The sequence below is a fragment of the Sebastes umbrosus genome, chromosome 12, assembly GCF_015220745.1.
Source record: "Sebastes umbrosus isolate fSebUmb1 chromosome 12, fSebUmb1.pri, whole genome shotgun sequence".
NCBI lineage: Eukaryota > Metazoa > Chordata > Actinopteri > Perciformes > Sebastidae > Sebastes > Sebastes umbrosus.
Window position 1 is genome coordinate 1,316,453 of NC_051280.1, and position 22,783 is coordinate 1,339,235.

The following is a 22,783-nucleotide window of genomic DNA, read 5'->3' on the forward strand; positions in this document are numbered from 1 at the left end:
TCTGATTGGGGTTAACAAGTCAGTCAGTAGGGTGGGCCACCGGTCAGTCAGTAGGGTGGGACGAATTCTTCTTTGAGTCCCCTCTCTGGCCAGGCTCAACAGTGTGTCCAGATTGTTCTCTGTCAAGTCCACTATTTCATCACCTCCTGAAGACACCGCCCCATTAGTGGGTGGAGGAGCGGGTTGAGGTGGAGCAGCAGCAGAGGAAGTGTTGTCTGGTCTTCTAGTGGAGCTCCACCGAAGTCTTTGAGGTCTGGGGGGTTGTTGTGGTAGAAGAGGTGGAGGTGAAGGTGGAAGTGGAGTGGGAGGGTCATCATCCCTCTCCTCTAGGTCCAATTGTGGTAACCAGTCGCCTGCAGTGGCATCTTCAGTGGTTGTGGGGGTTGTAGTGGCCGGCTGTGTTACCGCCACCTCTGGTTGTGGAGGAGGCAGGACTTGGGCTGGGGTGGAGGGGGTCCCCCTACCTGTCCGGTTCCCCCGGCCTGGGTAGTGTGGACCTGAGCCACGTGGTCTGCGGGCCTGCAGGAACTGGTGCAGGTGGGGCCCCTGTGGTCGCTGTCGCCAGTGGGACTGGCGTCTGTGGCCTCAGATCGGCGAGTATTGCCACAATCATGGCCTCCGTGTGCTCCACTGTGTCTGAGAGCAGTCTGCGTCCCTGGTTCCTTTTGGCACAGATTGATGCCACCTCAAATGGTCCCTTCCAGTCCTGGACAGAGAAAGAAAGCAGCCTCTCCACTTCGTTATCAATGATGTTCTGATAATGTTCTCTTAAAGCTACAGTAGGCAGTATATTTTTGGCATCATTGGGCAAAAACCCCATAATAACCTTTCAGCATATTGTAATTCAAGTGTTCTGAGAGATAACTAGACTTCTGCTCCTCCTCATGGCTCTGTTTTCAGGCTTTAGAACATCTAGCCCGTGACGGGAGACTTTGGCCAATCACAGGTCATTTCAGAGAGAGAGTGTTCCTATTGGCTGTGCTCCGGTCATGTGACCGGACCTTGGCGTTCCTTCAACAGATTTCACAATGGCGGCGGCGGCGTCACAAGCTTTCTCATTTTACAGCTAAACCGTGCACTACAAGATGATTCTGAAAACATGTGAGGAGAGAAATAAACATTACAGTAACAGAATATTGATTCATATTTGATCAGCGCTGTCTAGTTTGACCGTTTGGTCGGAGTTTGCGAGTGATTGACAGCCGGCTCTCATAGACGGCAGATGGACAGCAGACCTCAGATCAGCTCTGACTGCTTGTTTTCCTCCGGTCTGTGAAATCTTGTAGATTTCGTTAGGAGCACCGGAGGACACGTTTTATAAAAATAACTTTTTTTAAATCATATTTTCTCCAATCTCGCCTACTTCAGCTTAAATATCAGGAGCATGCTATAAGCTCAATTCTTTGCATTTCCCTCAATCAAGAGCTGTGTGGTGGAGGATGGGCTGGCAGATTTAATGAAGAAGGATAGGTTCACCATCATTTTATTGATGGTAGGAGGTGCCTCTCTAGTGGAGGTGCTTTTGGAGTGGTGTGCAGCTTTAATGATTTTATAAATGATTCTAACTTTAAGGGCAAAATCTCGATCATTGGACTGCACCCTGTTATGATAAGGGACCCATGTTTTCACATATATGGTTAAGTAATGCTTACATAACGTGCACAATAATTTGAAGGTTAGACTATATGTTAAGGAACGTCTACATGAAGAGAAAGGAACAAGCAAACCTCTACATGAAGACCGTGGAGTGTGTCCACTGATCTCAACCTGTGCCATAATTTGTCATGAATTGGAGCATGGACAAGTAAGTGGACAATCATAAACCTTAAATAAACTATTACAAAAACAAACAGTTTTATGGCTTAGCTGTGAACTTCATGACATACCTGTTAATTAACATCTTTATCAACCGTTTACTAATATTAGGGCGTATTCACACCTGCCTTGTTTAGTTGGGTTAAATGGAACCCTGGAGCGTTTACCCTCTTGGTGCGGGTTGTTTGGGCAGGTGTGAACACAGCAATCACACTCGGGTAGGCACCAAAACAAGCAAACCGAGACCAGCCCTTCAAGGAGGTCTCGGTTCGCTTCCAAACGAACTGCGGTACGGTTCGGTACGCTTCGTTTGTGGTGAGAACATGATCCGACCTCGATTCAGCCCAACTGGTGAAAGCATTGCACCTTTTTGGATTAAACCAGCTCCGGTAGCGAGTAGCGTTGTGCACATCAACACCAGACACCAGAGAACATTACTACAAAAGAGCCTACGCTTGCCCTCGCTATTCACATGACAAGAAGGCCTTTTGCAGCTATTTGACACATACAGTGTGTTCCAATTCACCTACTTCCTGAAGTACACTCTAATGTAGTGCACTCTGTACTTACTTGGGTAGTGCGTGAATTTCAACGGGGTAGGGTCGTCTCAAATCGAATACTCTGTGGCGCACTTACCGGAAATGACGATCACAGCATTTCACCGCGGCTCGCTACCCGCCAAAATATCTTCTTCTTCTTCGGGGTTTTACGGCAGCTGGCATGCTTTGTGTTGCATTGCTGCCTCCTTCAGGTTTTACCCGTCCACTACCCACCAAAATATCTGCCTGCTTTGTTGATCAAGAATACACAGAAAACGAAAGCAAAGTGGAAATTACGTTTCCAACGTCGTCGCCTGCGATGTGTCCTCCTGTTGGCTGAAAATGCACCGGTATGTTTACTTATTGTTTTATTCTGTTATCTACGTAGCCCATTGACATCCATAAGGTACGTTGTTCAGCACCGCAAAAGCTCCTGCATCATCTGCCGCCATTTTCACGTTTGAATAGTGGTCCCGGTCCCGCCCCTTCTGCTACGTAGCCAAGATGGTGACTATTGAGTGTGAAAAGGGTCCAGCGTTCCGCACTCAACGATTTGATCTTTTTGAGTACAACATCCGGGTACTTCGAGTGCACTGCATTTTACCATACTTCAGTGTGAACTCACTTATGCACTCAAATTTGTAAGTGTAAGTACGGATGTACACGGATGGGAACACACTGATAGACTTAACTGCAACCTCATAGGCATATTACAAACTGTTCATTTAACCTTTATCTCCGAGCTGCCAACATGTAGTTGAGTTATGGCTCTTTCGTTTTGTTCTACTATTTGTTGTAAGGTGAATGTGGTCACAAAACCAGACTGTTTTCCTCTTCTCCCGAGTTGAGGACTGTGTCAATCATGTTGGTGGTGCAGAGTGTGTAACAAAACTTGACCTGTTGAAAGGATACTGGCAGGTGCCGCTAACTCCTCGTGCAAAAGAGATCTATGCATTCGTGGCTCCTGATGCCTTCTCACAATACACGGTAGGGATGTGCATTCCAAGCAAAAATACGATTCGAAAATCAGTGGGAATTATTCAATTATTATTCGAATAATACCACCCCCCCTTTCCCGCAGCAGCTGCTCTGCGGGGAGAGACAGACACGGGGGGAAACGACATGAAGCATCGGCACATTTTCCCATCTAACGCTGTGGATTAAGAGGTTTTTTTCAACCATATTGTTGGAACAGTGGAAGAGGCCTGTGGAAAGACAAACCAAGACGGTTTTGGGGAGTTTTATTTTGTTTCTGCTGCTGGAACAGCTGATCTACCTGCTGAAACTACTAGGAGCGCGGCGCCGCTTGCACGCGGACACGTGTTTCCATCTTTTTTTGCCATTTTACACATAGATCCAGTATAAAAGAGGGTAACCAACACAATATGATGAAGTCATACATCGTTGTAAAGATTAGACTATATTCTATCCATCAGTCACATTTTCATGACACTGAGGTGCCCATGGATAGTTCCAACATAAAGAGCACAAAAAGAGCTTTAAAATGATATATTATATGAATAACAACAATAACAACATTTCTTATCAGAATAAACGCAACTTTCTATTCACCTGAACAGTTTATGATGTTGTGAATGGTATCATTGGAAACGTTGGCCATCAAAACATAGGGGTAGACATCATCTTTTCTGTGTTATCATGTTTGGTTCAGGAGATATAATGCAAAATACATAATTTGGTTATGGTGGAAAGTAAAATGGGCGCCAGGGCTGCCACGAGGTGTTTTTGCGATGGCTCCATATCTGAAAATGTTCAGGGCTCCAAACTGTTCAAGTGTAACAAGTTTCATGCCTTTATAAAAAAGGTAACATCATTTTCACATATCAGCCGGAAGATAACCCGCTGCTACTGAGTAGGGGCCTCATCAGTTGGAACATGTTTATACTGAGTAGGGGCCTCATCAGTTAGAACATGTTTATACTGAGTAGGGGCCTCATCAGTTGGAACATGTTTATATGGACAATGAGGTAAGAGTGGGAAAACGTAAAATAATGGATAGAGAATTAATTTCTCAGGAAAGTTTTTTGAGTTTTTGTATTATTTTGTGTTTCTGCTGCTTAGAAAGTTATTTAAAACGGCCCCAATAACTGAATCCAATGCAAAGTTCTGAACATTCTATCAGATACAAACTGCACAAAGTTACATTTATTCTCATAGGAAATGTTGTTGTTATTGTTTGAGAGGCCGTAACAGTGGTCAAGTGAGTGATGGCATCTTCTGGGTTATCAAGTGCGTGCCCTCTTTCCTCGCTGTTTCGCTGATAGGCCCGTGACCTCCAGAGGGTTCAACAGTGTTTCCCGACGTCCCAGGTTCACCCAATGATATATTATGACCAATTTATACATATATTTATTATATAATTACCAATTTGTCATAACCCAGACTACTAAAGAATATATATGTAGTTGATTTTCTATAAACTTGAATTCTTGGACTGATAGTGGTTAATGAAGTCAAATAATACGGCATCAGAGGTAAAATCTTTGCTTTCCCGTCGGGGTCAGTGTTACAGGAACTCTTAAGTGGTGGACACACTGCCCGCATGAGGCTCGCGTGCCGGCTGCGTGGCGTGTTGTTTTTTATTTCGGCGTCCATGTTAACAGGTTAGAGTGGACACACTGCCCGCATGAGACGCGCGTCTCACGCGCCTCGGGAGCGCACGGTCAGCTACGCCTTCGGGCATCGACTGCTGAGGGAAACCGGTCTGCGGCGCCTCACTAACGCTGTGCTGGAGTCACAGAGAGAGACTAATACAATGAAGGATATATGCAACGAATTAAAAATAATGAATGACGTTCTTGGTGAGATAAGTCACATATTAAAAAACCTTGTTAAAAAATAAATATTTGTCTCAACTTACCTCGTTGCTTTACATTCTGTGTATCACATCCAAACGGCGCTGTATAGCTGCTGCATTTGGCTCATTGTTAGGTGGGCCAGGGTCCGGTTCATCCATCTGTAGCTCCTGGAGCACAGGCACACCATGTTGGTCTGCCACATTGTGCAGCACACGATCTTGGTTTTGGCACAGTGGTTAAGGCTTGTCGTCTCTGGGAAATAAGTTTAAATGTGTTTTTGTTGTGCCTTTCTGATGTTAAACATTATGCGCAAACTAGTGAAGAAATATGTTTTTTTTCCCCCACTTCATAAACAAAGCTCAGTAATTTGAGTGGACAAATTATCTTTACACATTTGGTGAGTTTCAGTACTTTATAGTTTGACACTGCCAAATGACAGAGATTGGAGGACGGCCCGCACATTCTCATGACTGGTCTAGAGTTTGCGGCACAGACCGCACATTCTCACGTCACGTTGATTTTTATACATCCCGGCGTGAGCGTGAAACACAGCGTACGCAACATTTTAGTACGTGCGCAACGTTTGCACTTGAGGCCCCAGGAGTGGTAACAGGTTCTGTCTGGACCTCTGCATTCTGGGTCTGTTGGATCCCACGGGGTGAACTCGGCTTGAGTCGTTTCTGTCCGTCTCCATTTCTCTGACATTGCTGGATGTTGTCGGCGGACACGTTCCCTCGGTGCGACTTGGCATGAATAGTTTCCCTCCGTCTCCATCTCTCTCTCTCTGGGGCAGCGGGGCCCTTTGCCATTTCTTCAACCTACAATATGCATATATAAACTCAGAAAAAAAAGTTTGGAAACTTGTGTTTGATGGATTATTTCTCTGTTGTTACAATGCTAATTGGCATTGTATTTTACATCGTTGGAAAGCCTGTTTATTTACCTTCACAATGATGTCCAACTTGTAAGGATCATGCATTGGATGAGGAGCACAGCTCATTATTTGGGTAGCGCCCTTGTAAAATTTGCCAAAATTCTCTGCAGATGCTAAACAGTGTATTCTCCTGTTGGTATTGACTCTTGTTTTGAGTTGTTTGGTGGATTGGATGATTGAACTCTCTATCAGTAACAAGGAACAAACAAGACATATTGGCTATTTTACACTTTATTCATTTAATACACCGTCAGGAGCCTCAGTAGCGGGTGGAAGATCCATACGCAGCCACAACAGCCTGGCAACTCCTCCTCATGCTGGTCCCCAACCTGGTCACACGTTGCTGTGGGATGGCGTTCCATTCCTCAACCAGGATTCGTTGCAGGTCAGCCAGCGTGCTCAGAATATAACACAGCTATCAGGGCATGGGGACGAGGCAGGAGGAAACACCAAGCTGGGCTCTGAGAAACGTTCAAAACGATGCAGTGTGAATGCGTTGGTGGAATTTAAGGCTACTACTCTGAGAAAAAGTTTTACCACATTGGTCACACCTATAAGGTTTCTCTCCAGTGTGAATGCGATGGTGGGATTTAAGTTGACCAGACCGTGAAAAAGTTTTACCACATTGGTCGCACCAGTACGGTTTCAATCCTGTGTGAATGCGTTGGTGGGTTTTAAGGGAACTACCATCAGTAAAAGATTTACCACACTGGTCACACCAGTACGGTTTCTCTCCACTGTGAATGCGTTGGTGGTCTTTAAGGGTACTAGCCCGAGAAAATGTTTTCCCACATTGGTCACACCAGTATGGTTTCTCTCCGGTGTGAATGCGTTGATGTGTTTTTAGGTTACCTGATGTAGTGAAAGCTGCCCCACAGTCACCACAGCTGTAGGGTTTCTCTCCAGTGTGAATGCGTTGATGTGTTTTTAGGGCACCTGATGTAGTGAACGCTGCCCCACATTCATCACAGCTGTAGGGTTTCTCTCCAGTGTGAATGCGTTGATGTGTTTTTAGGGGGCCTGATTGAGTGAAAGCTGCCCCACAGTCATCACAGCTGTAGGGTTTCTCTTCAGTGTGAATGCGTTGATGTGATTTTAGGTAACCTGATTGAGTGAATGCTACCCCACATTCATCACAGCTGTAGGGTTTGTCGCCAGTGTGAATGCGCTGGTGGACTTTGAGGTTACCCCCCAAAGTGAAAGTTTTCCCACACTGGTCACAGCTGTGTAGTTTCTCTCCAGTATGAACTCTCTGATGAATCAGTCCCTTTCTTCCTCTCCGTTTCTATAGCAACAGACATACAGACAGAGTGAGAGAGAGAGAGAGTCAGTGAGATGCCATGGTGGAGCGACCTATCTAGAACCATAAAGAACATTTAGAGCATGTCAGTGGAACACAACCCACAATGTTCCTGTTTGACTAATGCACTACCACCTGTGACAACCAACTGCAGGGCCGTGTCCCTCTGTAGACATTTGATTGATCACCATATACCCCCCTTTGACATTTCTTAATTATCGGTCAACACCCCCATTATCTAGTTGATGATGGGGAATGTAAGATGGAGTGTTGTTGTTAACTCTGCAGATTGCACATTCATACACAAACTGTTAAGTTCTTTCATTTTAAAACCGACGTTTTTTGTATGTCCTTATTGTTTTTTTCTATTTTATGTGTATTGACTTTTGCTCTCCTTTTTTTTTTATTTCTCCTACTATGTTTATTGTTATTGCTATTCTCTCTCTTTTAGCTCTGTTTTTGGTCCCTACCAACTAAAAAGGGAAATATCTCTCTGTAGCTGCTAAATACTCAACTATGGCTATAATGGCTGGTGTACAAACAGCCGAATCACTGACAGTCACTGTTCCCGATTTAGAGGTTCTGTCAGTGATGTGTCGACCCTTCTATCTGCCCAGAGAGCTGACAGTAGTAATTATTACGGCTGCCTATATTCCACCTGTGGATCTGTGTCTAATCAGCTACCTGATTTACAATTCCAAATTCAGTTTCTTTAATGTTATGTAGCAAGAGTGCACTTTACTTGAGTGTTGTTGTTTACCTTCTGAAACCAATGTTCAATTTGGGATGGGATCAATGCAAAAGTCTAAACCAAGTCAAAGTTCTTGTTGAATGTTCATACTTCGCAGAAATGCACACTTGATTAAAATCTGTTAGGCCTTAATGATCTGTTATTCTTTTTCCTTATGTTTTATTAGCTTATAGGGCTGGATTTTTTAAAATGGGGAAATTAGTTTGGTTGTAATGTTCAGTAATTTGCAAAAGTGTCTTTAAAACCAGCATGAAAAAAGAATTGTGAAATCATCGTGGATCGTGATCCTGCCTGAAAAAAATCATGATATGATGATATTTTTGCCATATCGCCTACCCCTAGTGGGGGAAGCCTCTGATGACAGAGGAAATGTGCAGCTTTAATGACACGAGTCCGTGCAACCTACTAACCCAGAGTTTAAGTGCTGCTCCAGTTACGGCGGTCACGCTCGCTGCCCAAACTCAAACTATTCCCTGTTGATTAATAGCCCTACAGTTTGCTGTCTGTAATGTTACTGTGCGACACTCAGGTGAAGTTGCAGGACTTTTTTTCCCTTCAGCGAATGATAATCCTGAATCCGTGATCAGCATTGCTTGCTTCATTGTACATAGACATCTACCCGGTGCTTGTTTTTATAATCGTTGTGCTGACATCAGGTAAGTGCAAAGATTCTTGTTTATATGCCTTACTCACAGGTGTGTGAATTGACCTGGATATGAAGCGTCTGCAGCGCAAAATAATATAATGTTAGTTTCTAAAGAGATAAGACGGAGCCTTCTCCTCTCATATAAAACATTCAGCTGCAGGTCGTATCCCCGCGGACCCTCCACCGCTTTCTGCTTTCTATGACGTCAAGTTACTCAGACTACACAATAAAAGTGGTAACTTCCTCCTACCTACGCATGTGTCATTTTTCATCACAGTTTTCAGTTTTGTGGGTAAAAACATCAGTTTTGTGTCGTTTAAACAGTAATTTAAACAGTTATTCAGTTATTGACTCTTCCTCTTGTCCTTAGTGTCGTTATGAAGCCATGAAGTCATGAACACTGACCTGAACATCGGTGGGATCAGAGGACGAGCCTGCTGCTGGTCTTCTGGGGACCATGTTGCTCCGCTGGTCCGGGTTCTGCTGGTCCTCCTCCGTTTCGCTCTTGTAGTGCTCCTGGTCCTGGTCTCTGTTTCAGAAAGTGTGATTAGTGTTATAGTTCCTCAGTCATTCAGTCCGTATCGAAGGTTTACTGTGTGTCAGACATTAGTTTGTTACTCTGGACTGTCTAAAGTGACTCTTTTATGTGTTGTCAGTCATTTCTTTGAACATTCAAATATCACACGGCATCAAGTCTCCCTCAGCTCAGAATCAAACCTCTGCATGTCCTTCTTCTTTATAACACTGTGACTCTGAACACAGACAGCTGTCAGTCTGTTAGAGCAGCTCCACTAACATGTTTATTGCTCATAATGTGTAATCTCAGTTTAAACAGTAAAGATCAGCATGAAGCTCAGACACATAGGATCAATGAATATGATCTCTATCTGGTCCCACTGATGGAACAGAATTCCTCTAATATTGTAGATGATCTGTTAATATTTGTGAGTGAGCAGGATGGTGGTGCAGCTGCAGAATGGAGTTAGAGAGTTCTTTAAATAGTCTGCGTATAGTCTGAGCGGGTTTTAACAGCATTTCACTGACTGTGTTTAAATTGACTCCATCTGTTGAAGTAGCTGAAATAAAGTCACTGAATGCTGTTGAGCCGAGATCCAAATAGATTTTCTACTATTTAACATCTACTCTATTGAACCTTTAAATCACCAAACCCATTATAACTGGATCCGACTGGGAGCTCACAGTCAAGTCTCTCTGTCTCTGATGGATAAATTTGATGTTTTTCATCTTCAGTTGCTGCTCCTGTGTTTTGTCCCGTCACATTAAAGCTGAATAAATCTATTTAATGTAATGTAGACTACAGTCTAATACAGTCACATTAAAGCTGAATAACTCTATTTAATGTAATGTAGACTACAGTCTAATACAGTCACATTAAAGCTGAATAACTCTATTTAATGTAATGTAGACTACAGTCTAATACAGTCACATTAAAGCTGAATAACTCTATTTAATGTAATGTAGACTACAGTGTAACACAGTCACATTCACCACTTCATCATCCATTAAGGAAATGTCAGTATGAGTTCATGGACAACACTGAATTCAACTTTATTGTCTTATTGACACTTTTTAAAGAGACATGTGCACAGTCAGCGTATCCATTCATTAATATCTCTAGGTGGACTGGATTCAGATGGAGGCTCTGCCTCTTATTTACCTGTTGCCATGGTGAATCGTAGTATCGGAGCTCCATTGATGATGGCTGTTTTCATCTTCACATTTGATCGAACAAACTCTGATCAGCTGTTCTGGAACCGAAAACTTTTCCATCTCAGAGTTTGTTAAAGCTGCTTTCTGAAACGGGCTCCTGGTCCTGGTCTCTGAGATCCAGCAGGTCTCCACTCTGACTGCTGGACTCTGTTGTCCTGGAGTCACACAGAGATGTTCAGGTCCTGCTGTCTCCTCCGGTTTGACTCCCATCCACGTAGTGCTGATAACATGGTCCATGTTAGCCTGGAAACACCTGCAGCTCTTCTCTGAGGGATGCTCTGGTTTCCATGGAAACTATCAAAGGTCACACAGCTGCAGCCTGAATGCGTGTGATCTGGTTAAAGAGACAGTTCACAGAGACAGGTTTGGACCAGCTGTTTGGAGAAACGCACTTCCTGTTTGACACATGTTGAGGATGATTGTAGAAACGAAGCAAAGCAACTGAGACAAACTGAGAAACTCCTCTCAAACTGGACTAAAACACAACCAGAGAACAGGAGCACACATTAAAGTGAGCTAACGCTAAGGCTAACCCTAGCAGTTACCCACACAGCAGCAGGCCGAAGCTAACTAGCTGTTAGCATAGAGCTAGCCCAGCGTGCTAACGCTATATTCACTTTGACTTCCGGCTCAAAGAAACGTTATTAAAGTGTTTACTTCACCTGCAGCTCTTCCGCCTCGAAACGGATCTAATCTGTTCGTCAGCTTTTACGGAACAACTATCCCGCCGCCGGCCCGAGATCACAACCAGACAACCACACTTCCGGTTCAAAGTACTTCCGGTCTGTTTTTTTTTTTACTTTAAAGGGAAAGAAAGTCGCCACCTGGAGGTCAGGAGGGAAACAACAGGTACATATCCTGTAGTAGAAACTGATGGTGGTTAAAGCTGTAGTGGGTAGAAATGGAGCAAATATGATTAAAACAGTTATTTTTATAAAACGGTCACTATATCCTGACAGTAGTTCATGAGACAGGTAATCTGAATGAAATCATGTTCCTCTGTGTCCTCCGGTGCTCCTAAAGATATGTATATAAACTGGGGAAAAAAAGTTTGGAAACTTGTGTTTGGTGTATTATTTCTCTGTTGTTACAATGCTAATTGTCATTGTATTTGACATGGTTGGAAAGCCTATTTATTTACCCTCACAATGATGTCCAACTTGTAAGGATCATGCATTTGTGGGATGAGCAGCACAGCTGATTATGTGGGTAGCGCCCAAGAAAAATTTGCCAAAATGCTCTGCCAATGGTAAACAGTGTATTCTCCTGTTAGTATTTGTGATGGAATATTTGATACACAAGTTAACTTAAGGAAGGAAGAGGTCCCGGAGCTGATGATGTCTTACAAAGAAGGTTTATTGAAGCTTGATCAAGGAGCAATTGTCAGGTCTCCACATTGAGGTGCTCTCTGCGTGAAGGCCTCACAACTCTGCCCTTCCTCCCTGGTGCTCAGTGTCTTACCCCTTATCATGTTTTGACTTACTCCGTTCCTCTGGCATCTCTGACCCTGGTTGCCCTAGCGACTGGCTCTACGGTCTCCACTACAGACACAGCTGTACGGGATAACTTCTGTAACTTTAAGTGGTTGGTATTGGCAACTGCGAAAAGTTGAATAAACTCACCATCAACATCCGTGTCGGATGCGGGAGCCAGATCAGCTGTACTAGCATCATTGGAAGCAGGCAATAGTGTTGAACTCTCATGGGACTCCACAACATCCGCTGGATCAACGACCGGTTTTGTCCCCAATATTTTGTCCAGCTCGTCGAACCAAGGAAATTTGTCTTTCTCCTTACCAGAACTTCCTGTTTTATTAAGCGCATCGCGCACTTTGATGTACTCCTGGCGAGTTTTTTTTTTTGCCTTAATGCGGCACTGTGCAGCCGACCTCAGAAACCCCATTTCCCGGAGCCGTTTGCTAAAGAGTGAGTAGGTTTCCGTGTTCTTGTGTTTTGTCGAAAGTTGTGAGCTTATATAATCATCTGACCAAATCCCTATGAGGCACTGCACCTCCCCACGAGTCCACGTCTGTCCACGATTATTAATCTTGCTGCATGTGCATGTTGTAGAGACGAAAGGCTTACAATACTACCCATAATGCACAGCGCAGCCTGCTACCAGAGCTGGTTTAGTCCGAAAAGGCGCAATGCTTTCTCCAGGTGGGCCGGATCGAGGTCGGATCATGTTCTCACCAGAAGCGAACCGTACCGCAGTTCGTTTGGAAGCGAACCGAGACCACCCCCCATCCACTAGAAACCCTACATACAGAATTGTGCAAAAACATACTTAGAGTCCACAGACACACAGCCAGTAACACATGCAGGGCAGAACTTGGTCAATACCCCCTAATAATTAAAATTCAAAAACGAGCCATCAAATTTTATAAACACCTCCGATCTAGCGACCCCCACTCCTACCAGTACAGGGCCCTGCAGTGCCAAGAGTTGAACAAAGAAGAGTCCTCTCTGCCAGCTAGTCCTGAAGCTCTGTTGCCATACAATAAGAGGTGCTACAAGCTCCGAACATGTTTCTGATTAACTACATCTTTAAACAAATGTATATTTAAAATGTATTTGGTATATTGTGATCGTGTTTATTTCTTGTGAAATGTTATTATTCATTAATATGTAATTTTGCTTTGGCAATAATGTAACCTGAACATTCATGCCAATAAAGCTTATTTGAATTTGAATTTAAATAACAAATAGGCACAAACTTATTAGGGTTCTGCCCCTTCGGGGCTTGAACCTTAATAAACAATAAGTGCAAAGGCAGCTCCCGGGCCCAGACCGCCACCGGCCTGAGAGAACAACAGAAGGACAATAATAATCACAAAAAGACCAAATGCCAGCAAGGAGTTGGGTAATTATTAAAGCTGGTAAACATAACTCTTCTCACATCCCCAATTTTTTTTCTTTAAATATATATGGAGTCAATTGGGTTCCAGCAAGGCAGAGGTCAAAAGGTCAAGAGCTGGTTTCTGTCCAGGGGAGGGTGGATTCAAGAGAAGTTGGATCGTGTTAGTCCTCACTCTGCAGCTTTGGTACTTCAAGACAAGTGTGATCAGGTAAGTTTTGTGAGGAAGAGTAGGCATAATTACCATTAAAAATAATTACAGTAGGTATTACAGAGCACACATTTACACACCAGTTCTGATTAAACCTTTTATTTCTCTTATTCAAGATTCCCCCGTCACCCTCTACTATTCTGGTAGGTTATTAGACATTGAGCCCGAGTGGGGCTTTGGTCTTAAGTTTCTCTATCCATATCTTTTCCTGTTGTTTACGCTGTCCTCCGGTCCACGTGGCACATGTCTGTAGACCAAGGATCTTAAAATATTGAATGGGATGAATCTGAAAGTGCTGTACCAATGGGGTGGTCAGTCTGTTCTCCCTAATGCTGTAAATATATTGTTTTAGCCTTATTAATAAAGTATTTCCTGTCTCTCCAACATATAACAGCTTACAGACCTGGCATATAATACAATAAACCAGGTTGTGGCTGTGAAGGCTGCATTTATTTATTATTGAAGCTCCAGCTCCCTCATGTGGGTTAAACAGAAACTTCAGGGATGTAAAAGCCCAGTGTCTGTCCCTCTCATTACTACTGATCTGTCTGTTGAGTTTGGCTTTAAACAGCATGTCTCTGAGTTTTTTGTTCTTTCTAAATGCTGAAATTACCCTGAATTTATTGAATTTGTGGTTAGTCATTGTTTGTTGAAAATCATTCTTAAACTGACTCTGTAGTTGCAGATATGGCCTGGAGTAGGTTGTGCCTAAAGGGACAAAATCAGCTGGGTCTGTACCATTATTCCCCACAAGGGGTCGCTGCCCAACAGCCTCAACAGGAGAAGGGACCACAGAGCCAGCGGGAGCGAGAGATGCCAGCTTGCTTTGTTTAGTGGATCTGAGGAATCACTGGGAATACCCCCTCTGTTTAAGACTGTGGAATAGAGTGGAAATACAGCTATATAAGTCGGCTTCACATGAGGAGAGTCTATGGAAATGAATGATTTGCGACTTGACTATGCCCTTAAATGTATGCTTCGGATGGTAACTAATCTTGTGAAGCAGCACATGGGCATCTGTCGGCTTGAAATAGACCCGGGTGAGTAGTCTCTAATTGTCAGCATTGGCGTTCTCAAAAAAGACTGTTGTGTCTAAAAGGTTAACCTCACTCAGGTCTAAAATGTGTTTAACTTTAATTGAAGGGTAGTGGTTGTTTAAAGTATGGATCCTAGTTTTATCCCTAAAACTATTCTCTCCATGTGGCCAGACTCCGATGATGTCATCAAGGAACCGGAGATAAAAGGTAGGTTTTAATGAGCGCTTTGCTAGCACCTCCCGCTCCCACTCACTCATATAGATATTAGCATAGGACGGGGCATATCTGTGTCTCATCGCCTTGCCTTCAATCTGCAAATAGTGTTTACTGTCAAAATCAAAGTCATTGCATATGAGACATATTTCCAGCAGTTGCAGAATCTCGGCGTCCGGCCTAGTTGTGTCAGGATACCTGCGAAAGATATTGTTAACAGCCTGAAGTCCCATCTCTGTATTGATATTAGTCCACAAACTATCAATATCTATGGTGAAGAGGAGCGCGTGGGCCGGCAGTACCACAGGACGGATGATATCTAAAAAATTATACGTGTCCTTTAGATAGCTGGGGTGCCTGCAGGAGAGGTCACCAAGAAAGGAGCCTATGTAAAGTGCAATATTGTAAGTGGCGCTGCTACAATCAGAGACTATAGGTCTACCAGGGGGATCCACGTGGGGAACCTTCCAGGTATGTGGATCTTTATGGATTTTAGGGAGGAGGTAAAACAGTCTATCGCGTGGGTCGTTGGGTCCAAATAGAAAATCACGCTTTTTAGCCGTCAGAAATTTCTTATGGTAAAGTTGTTGTATAATAACACGTACACATGTTTGTGTTTGTGTACTCCCCTGGATGGGTTTATAATACTTAGGGTTATTAAGTTGCCTGTTGGCTTCCATGGTATATTGTTGTTTATCCATAATGACTATTTTTGACCCCTTATCTGCCGGTTTGATGACTATATTTGGATTTTCTTGTAATTTCTGGATGGATTTTTTATCCTCCAGGTAGAGAGGATCCACTCTTTCTGGAAGAGTTCCATAAGAATTAACGGCTTCACCCTGCCGTCCAACAGCTCCCAAGGGAGCTCCCAGTTGGACGGGAGGGTAAAGGGCACCCCACCCGAATTATCATTTTGAAAATAGTCTAATAATTGAATTTGTCTGTGATACTGATATAGGTCCCCACGCAGCTCCCACTTATCAAAAGTATTTGGATTTGGAATAAATGTGAGTCCCCTCTCCAGCAGGCACACCTGGGCAGCATCTGGTTGAAACAAAGTGGTCAAGTTTAGGATGTTGGACGATGATCCCCAGGAGAGATCCACCGCAGCCGTCGGGCCGGGCTCCCCATCGGTAAACGAGCAAGAAGGAGGTAATGTGGGTTGGTGGTGGTTAGGGAGGGAGAATGGGGATTAGGGTTGGAAAGGGAGGGAGAGAGGTTAGGGTTAGGACAGGGAGGGTGGGGGTTAGGGTTAGGAGAGAGGTAGAGGTTTAAATGGGGGGGTGGAAGGTTAGGGTTAGTGGAGGGAAGGAGGTTAGGGTTAGGACAGGGAGGGTGGGGGTTAGGGTTAGGAGGGAGGTAGAGGTTTAGGTTTAGGTTTGGATTGGGGTTGGGTAATCCTGTTTTTTGGTTTTATTGCACTGGCCTACTGATCTGTTAAGGAATGTATGAGTGTGAGCGATATTTCTGTATGTTGTGTTTTATTTCTGTATGGAATGATGGGTGAGAGGTAGAGGACAGCTCCCTGCCCAGGAGGTCCAGGTCCGGATCCCAGCTCGGTCGACCCTAGGGCGATGAAGAAGGACCAGGATGTGGTCCCGAAGCAAGGACGACCAGTGGGCAGGCAAGCTGCTACCTGGGAGGAGCCTTTTTGTTTGTGGCAGGGTGTTGCACAGGTCCTGATAAAAGTGAGTCCCAATAAAAACAAGACAAGAGGGGGCCTGTGTTTAGGCACACCACGGAGGGAGCACCACCGTGACAACACCAGACATCTATAGAAGGTAAAATCCAATTTGTGCATGATATAAAAGAGTGTCATACAAAAATAACAATCAAAAAATGAAAAAGGCATGCATAAGTGCTACATATAAAAGTACTAAAAACTGTTGGTAATCCTGCATAAAATTGATGGTCACGTGTGTGCTCCCTCATGTATGACAAGATGGCAAGATGGCGGCGCGTACAAACGCAGCGGCTTTGCTCTCCCCAATCCGATGTTCATCATGTATGTGATGGGGAGTTGCAAACTCAATCTCGTTGTACCTGTACAATGACAATAAAGGAAATCTAATCTAATCTAATGTGTGCGCACAAAAGCACAGGTCCCCAAGGATAAAAGGGACTAAAAGGAAAAGAAGTACTGACATAGAATGAGAAGGAAATATATATAACATGAATAAAATAGACATAAGGATAGATATTTAAAAACTCTGGATAAAATAATATTGATAAAAAGGGATAGGTATAAGAAGATTGTAAGGAGGCGTGCAATATATTTTATAATTATTCAAATTCCTGCATGCATAGGGAACAGTAGCAAACCTTAAGTATAAATAAGTACAAAATATTTAATTTAGCGAGGTAAGAACATGCTAAAAGATAAAAGATAAATGCTTAAAAGGTTTTGCATGCAGACACATATATATGAGAAAGAATAAATACACATAACAAATAATGTAAGGAAGTATATTAGAAATAATTATTTATGGGAAAGGAATAAATGTAAACAAGTGCAGGATAACAGGCAACAATATGCAGATATAAATAAAAAGATAAAAGGAATAAAAAGTAAAAGAATAAAAGATTAAAAGACATTAAAAAGCAGGACCTGCGCAGTGTATTGCAACATTGTGTTTTATTGGAATGAGCCCATTCTGAGATTCAGCTGAAGTTGGGGATAAAGGAGCAGCGAATGGAGAATAAAAAGACACGTATGATAAGGAAACTTTAAGGAAACTTTTTATTGTGGTACTGTCCTTTCTCCAGAGGTGTCCCAGGGAATCTATTGTCCTGGGGTAGTGGTCCAGGGGTCAGGGTTAGAAGGGGGTGGAGAGTAGAGACAAGGGGTTGGGATTAGGGTTATGGTTAAGGGGTTGGGGTCAGGGTTAGAGGGGGGTGGAGAGTGGAGACAAGGGTTAGGGTTAGGGTTAGGGTTGGGGTCAGGGTTAAATGGGGGAGGGGGTGTAGGGGCTAGTGATAAAGGGAGGCCCCCCCCTCCCTTTATCACTCCCCCCCGGTGAAAGAGAGGAGAGGGGGTAAGGGTCAGGGGAAGAGGGGGGGGGGGATAAAACTGTGGAGAGAGGGTGAGGTTATTCGGCATTGAGGCCTTTGGGTGTGGTGGTGATGAGTTTTGTCGATCCAGATTTTTTCTGCTCTTTTTCTCTGCCCACTGGTCCAGCGGTCGTTCGCTTCGAGGCCGGAAACAATGAGGTTATTGATTGGGTGGTGTTGGAAGTGTTGAACCAGAGGTGTGGTAAGCTTACCTTCCCCAATGTTGTACAGGTGCTGTTTCAGTCTGGTGAGTATGGTGTGTTTTGTTTCACCGATATAGAGTTTATGGTAGAGGGTGCATGTGATGATGTATATGGCATTGGTGGTACTGAGGGAAAATGAGCCGAGGGGGGGATAGGCCGCTCCACTGTGGGGGTTATGGATGTACTTTCTGTGTTTAAAGTGTGTGGAGTGAGGGTCTATTGTTTTTATTTGGATCTGATTAAGACAGGGGTTCTCAACCTTTTGCAACTGAAGGCCCACCTTCCCAAATAAATGAGTAAAAAACCTAACATGTTTATACAACAAATAATAAACTGGGCTGTAGATATGTGTTATGCCACTGTCAGCTGTAATGACCAAAATACATATTCTGCTTACCCTCAGTGAGACACTTGGGCTTGCCTCTGGGAAATAATGAGATCAAGTCGTGGTGGGATGGGTGAGAGGCTGACACGCAGAGTAGCATTCAAAGTTGCTTTCAGTTTGTTCCTTGCCTTTGATTTTGTGACAGTCACAATGGAAAACCCTGACTCACATAAATAGATGGTGGTGAAAGGCAACAGAAATTTGATTGCCCATTTTGACAGAGAGGGATATTGACTGGCAGCCAGTATCCAGAATGAAGCAAGGTCTACTTGTGTGAGCTGAAGCTTCAGGCTGCTGTCTGCTGATAGTTCCATCAGTTCATTTTCCAACACAGTGGAGAGAGCTATGTCTTCTGAAGCAGGATCCACAGAGAAAGGGTCCAAAATCCAAAGGTTTCCATCTCGTGCATCTTCTGGGAAGTAGTCTGTAAACTTTCCCGACAACTGAGTCAAATGCTGGGTTATAACACTGGATATGTTGACATGAGGAGTGGCTTCCAAAGTTTCACTTAGGAGTGAAAACACGTCAAATCGTCCCTCCTTGACTCTTCTGTTACACAGAATAAGTTTTTTCTTGAAGCCCTCAATTTTGTCTGAAACCAAAAACACTGTGCTGTTTCTGCCTTGCATTGATATATTGAGCTGATTTAACTGGTCAAATATATCTGATAAGTAGGCCAGTTTTGCACAAAAGTTACCATCAGTGTAATGCTCAGCAAGAGGGGAGTGCTGCTCTTCCAGAAATGTGTGCACTTCTCATATTTCCTCACCACACGCTTCGGAGCTTTTACTGGCGCAGGGTTTTCTCCCACATCACTTTTTCGCTTTAAAAACCGATCCATTTTGTCTCACTGCATCCGAGAACGTTAGCTAGCTAACAGTGGCAAACACGTTTGTCTCTACCTGATGATGTTTGGTGTTTTTACACAAGGCCTATTGAAGGAGGTTGGGTCACACATGCGCAGTAATATCTGCTCTGCACTCGCCAAAATTGAGCCGATCGCAACGCACGACCGCAGCTCCAGTTACACTGCGCATGTGTTATACCCAATACAAGACCCGTGTCCGCCCGTGTCTCAGCCTCCTTCAATAGGCTTTGGTTTTACGGCAGCTGGCATCTCACCTCCTTTAGGTTTTACCTGTTCACTTTGCTAAATAATAATAAAAAAATAATCTAGTACCACTGCCTCCGCGGCCCACTAGATGGCACTCTGAGGCCCACCGGTGAGAATGGCTGGATTAAGATGTCCTGTAAGCTTTTATTTTTGCGGTATGCTGATATGGTACTGTGATGTTGAAATGCTGGATGGTGTGTCTGGAAGTCAGTAAAGTTGGGTTTGATGGTGTAGTGGAGAGTGATAATCCTGTGGGAGAAGGTGGAAACGAAGGGTGTGATATGTGGGGGTTCGGAGGTCGGGGGGCGGGGGGTGGGGGTCCTGTTGGTCTGGTGAGTGACTGTCGGCTTGTATCGGGACCTGGGGTGGAGCATGGGGGTTGGTGGAGCGGGTAGGAGCGAGAGATGCCAAGGTGCTGTTTTTGACTGTACGTAAGAATCGTTTGGAGAACCTCTTTGCCTAAGACTATTGAAGAGTGTGGTGGTGGAGTGTTTGAAGTCTGAGGGTAGGGAGGAAATGCGGTGGAAACGGATAATTTGGGATTTAATGATGCCTTGGGGTGGTAGCTGGATTTATGGAGTAGTGCCTGGGTATCGGTGGCTTTGAAGAAGACTTTGGTGCGTATGTGTTTGTGTGTTGAATTATGTGGCTGGAAAAAAGCTGTTGTATCTAGAAAGTTGACCTGTTGTGTGTCTATTGTGTACTTAACTGTGATGGATGGATGGTGGTTGTTCAGGGTGTGGATGAAGGCTGGGAGTGCTAAACTGTGGGTCCAAATGCTGAAAATATCATCAAGGTAGCAGAGGTATAGTGAGGGTTTATGGGTGCACTTGGCCAGGGCTTCTCGCTCCCACTCGTTCATGTAAATGTTGGCATAGGAGTGGGCGAATCGCTGACCCATGGCTGTTCCGTGGACCTGGAGGAAGTGGCGGTTGTTGAAGGTAAAATCATTGTTATTCAAGCAGATATTTAATAATTGAATAATTTCTTTGTACGGTCTATTGCTGTTGGGGTGATTTTGGAAAAGGGATGTTACTGCTTGAAGTCCTGATTCTGTCTGAATGTTTGTCTATAAGCTGTCTTTGTCAATGGTAAAGAGATGTGATTGGTTTGGAACAGCCATGGGTCGGATGATGTCCAGGAAGCGGTAGGTCACTCTCTCCAGCTCTTCATCTTCATCCATCACTGTGAAGCAAACAGACAAGAATTAGAATGTCCTAAAAATATGTCTTAGGATAGTATGAATAAAATCACGACTGAAATAATGTAAGTTTACTCCCTTTGGATTGCTAAAATACACTGGATACCATGACAGCATGCACATTTTTATGTCAAAACAAATGGAAAACAAGACCCAGCCATGGCTTCAGCGGGGGCCTGTGAGGTATGTGTCACCAGAGAGGAGTCAGAGGGGGAGGGCAGCTTCTTCTGCAGGTACAGCGGTAGCTCGGCATTTTTTTCTGTAATGAAGAAACGCACATTGATCTACCAAATACCTTTACTTTAATATTACCTCTTCTACCTTTTATAGTACCTCGATTAAGTGCCTGCCTTTCTGTACGTCTTAACAATGAGCTCTGTTTGTTGAGGCAGAATACATAGTACGTTGTACACAACATGACAAAGTTTGAAAAACCCTCAGAGACATTGGTTCTATATTAATAAACAATATTCTGGTGTTCTCTCATCTTAACAGAGGTGGAAGAAGTACTCTGATCTTGTACTTCAGTTAAAGTACTGATACCACAGTGTAGAAATACTCTGCTATAGGTAAAAGTCCTGCATTCAAAACCTGAAATAAAAGTACAAGCCGTGTTGACAACAGTAACGTTATACAACGGAGACTGAAAGCGGTCGACGTAACGTTAAGTTCAAACACAACGACTTTATGATTCATATGAAGCTTGTTCATTTATCATTCTGGCAATGCGTGTATGTAAAGTAACGTTAGTGTGTCCAGAGTAACGTTATATCTAACCCTACAGCTGATATAAGCTGCTGATATACGGTAGTTAACGTTAATGTTAATGTTAACTAACAAAGTGATGCTTTCAACTTAAGGAACTCACATAAACTGTTTAAGGACTTAATGTTAAGTTACGTTAGCATGTAATTCATCCGAATATACCGCGGTGACACAATAAACCGAAGAAACACGACTAACGTTAACTTTATAGCGTTCACACAAACAAGGAAACGTCAGACAGCGCCAGGATATATTATAATTACATGTTGTTAATCTTTTATTTATCTTAATATAACTTACCGTTCAGCGTAATGTCCACACAGCGCAGCTCAAGTTGATGTGAACTGTCAATCATCCAGACTGTCACTGACAGAGACGCCGGAAGCAACAACTCCTCTCCTCGGAAAAACTGCGACAAACGAACAGTAGTGGCCAAAGATATATTGCATCCATAGTGGTTCAGCACTACCATAGGAAATTTATGGAAATGTATTTTAGCTAAAGAATCCCTGGGTGCCGTGCGGGCAGGGGTTCGATTCCCCGACAGGTAGGATTTTCTACCAGCTCCTTATTATTCACCCAGAAAGACAAAAGTTGTAAAGCAGCAGAAGCTGTTATTTCACAGAAGAATGGAGAATTCACAATTAGCAGCATCTCATAATAGGAACATTTTTGTCCATGAAATGTCATATTCATACCATATGTTGATTTCCGGGAGGCTACGGAGAAGGACTTTCCTTTGGCACCGTGGAAGTTCTGGCAAACTGTTAGACGACTCAGGAAGGGAGAGCAGGGTTTGGCTCAGGCTGCGTTCAGCAGGGGAGGAGAACTGCTGACCCTGACTGAGGATATTGTCGAGCGGCGGAAAGGGGAGCGGAAAATCAGGTAGAAATTTGTGCAGTGTGAACTAGCTATAAGGAGAACTGAAAAAATCAAGCACTGATAGCGCAAAGCAAAGAATGCACCAGCTATCACAAAGGCAAGAAAACCAAGTGCACGTTTAATTGAACAAGTACGTTACCTTGATATGCCCTGTTCTTCTCAGCAATTGGGAAAGTTCAGAACATTTTTGAAAATTGGTGTTTCCGGTTGTTTTACAGGTTACCCTTCAGCGATCGGCCTGCTAACTCAAGTCCTAACAACTCCTAACACTTCCTACCCCCGCCTCCAGCAAGTCCTAAACATAGGTCCTAACATTTTACGACCAAG

The 22,783-nt window shown here is 43.7% G+C and overlaps 1 protein-coding gene across 3 annotated transcripts; it reads right to left on the reverse strand.

Annotated features, from left to right (window-relative positions):
• Window positions 1–6,379: 6,379 nt before the first annotated feature.
• LOC119499430 (zinc finger protein 660-like) lies at window positions 6,380–11,327 on the reverse strand. 3 transcript variants are annotated; one of them, XM_037788744.1, is made up of 5 exons: window positions 11,198–11,327; window positions 10,483–10,869; window positions 9,210–9,333; window positions 6,960–7,392; window positions 6,380–6,568 (listed from the first exon to the last, which is right to left on the reverse strand). In XM_037788744.1, the coding sequence occupies exons 2-5, from the start codon at window positions 10,770–10,772 to the stop codon at window positions 6,507–6,509; spliced, it is 909 nt and encodes a 302-aa protein (XP_037644672.1). In that variant the 5' UTR covers window positions 10,773–10,869; window positions 11,198–11,327; the 3' UTR covers window positions 6,380–6,506. The 3 variants fall into 3 exon arrangements, with proteins under 3 accessions (XP_037644672.1, XP_037644670.1, XP_037644671.1); XM_037788742.1 differs by having other exon boundaries at window positions 6,380–7,392; XM_037788743.1 differs by having other exon boundaries at window positions 6,380–7,392; window positions 11,193–11,297.
• Between the last annotated feature and the right edge of the window lie 11,456 nt (window positions 11,328–22,783).

What these genes read in the sequence shown, in the direction of transcription:
- LOC119499430 (XM_037788742.1), bottom strand. Translation starts at nt 10,772, where the DNA reads ATGGACCATGTTATCAGCACTACGTGGATGGGAGTCAAACCGGAGGAG. An exon ending in ACGATTCACCATGGCAACAG is followed by an intron (nt 9,334 to 10,482) that starts GTAAATAAGAGG and finishes TTTCTGAAACAG; the next exon opens with AGACCAGGACCAGGAGCACT. An exon ending in CTGATCCCACCGATGTTCAG is followed by an intron (nt 7,393 to 9,209) that starts GTCAGTGTTCAT and finishes CTGTTGCTATAG; the next exon opens with AAACGGAGAGGAAGAAAGGG.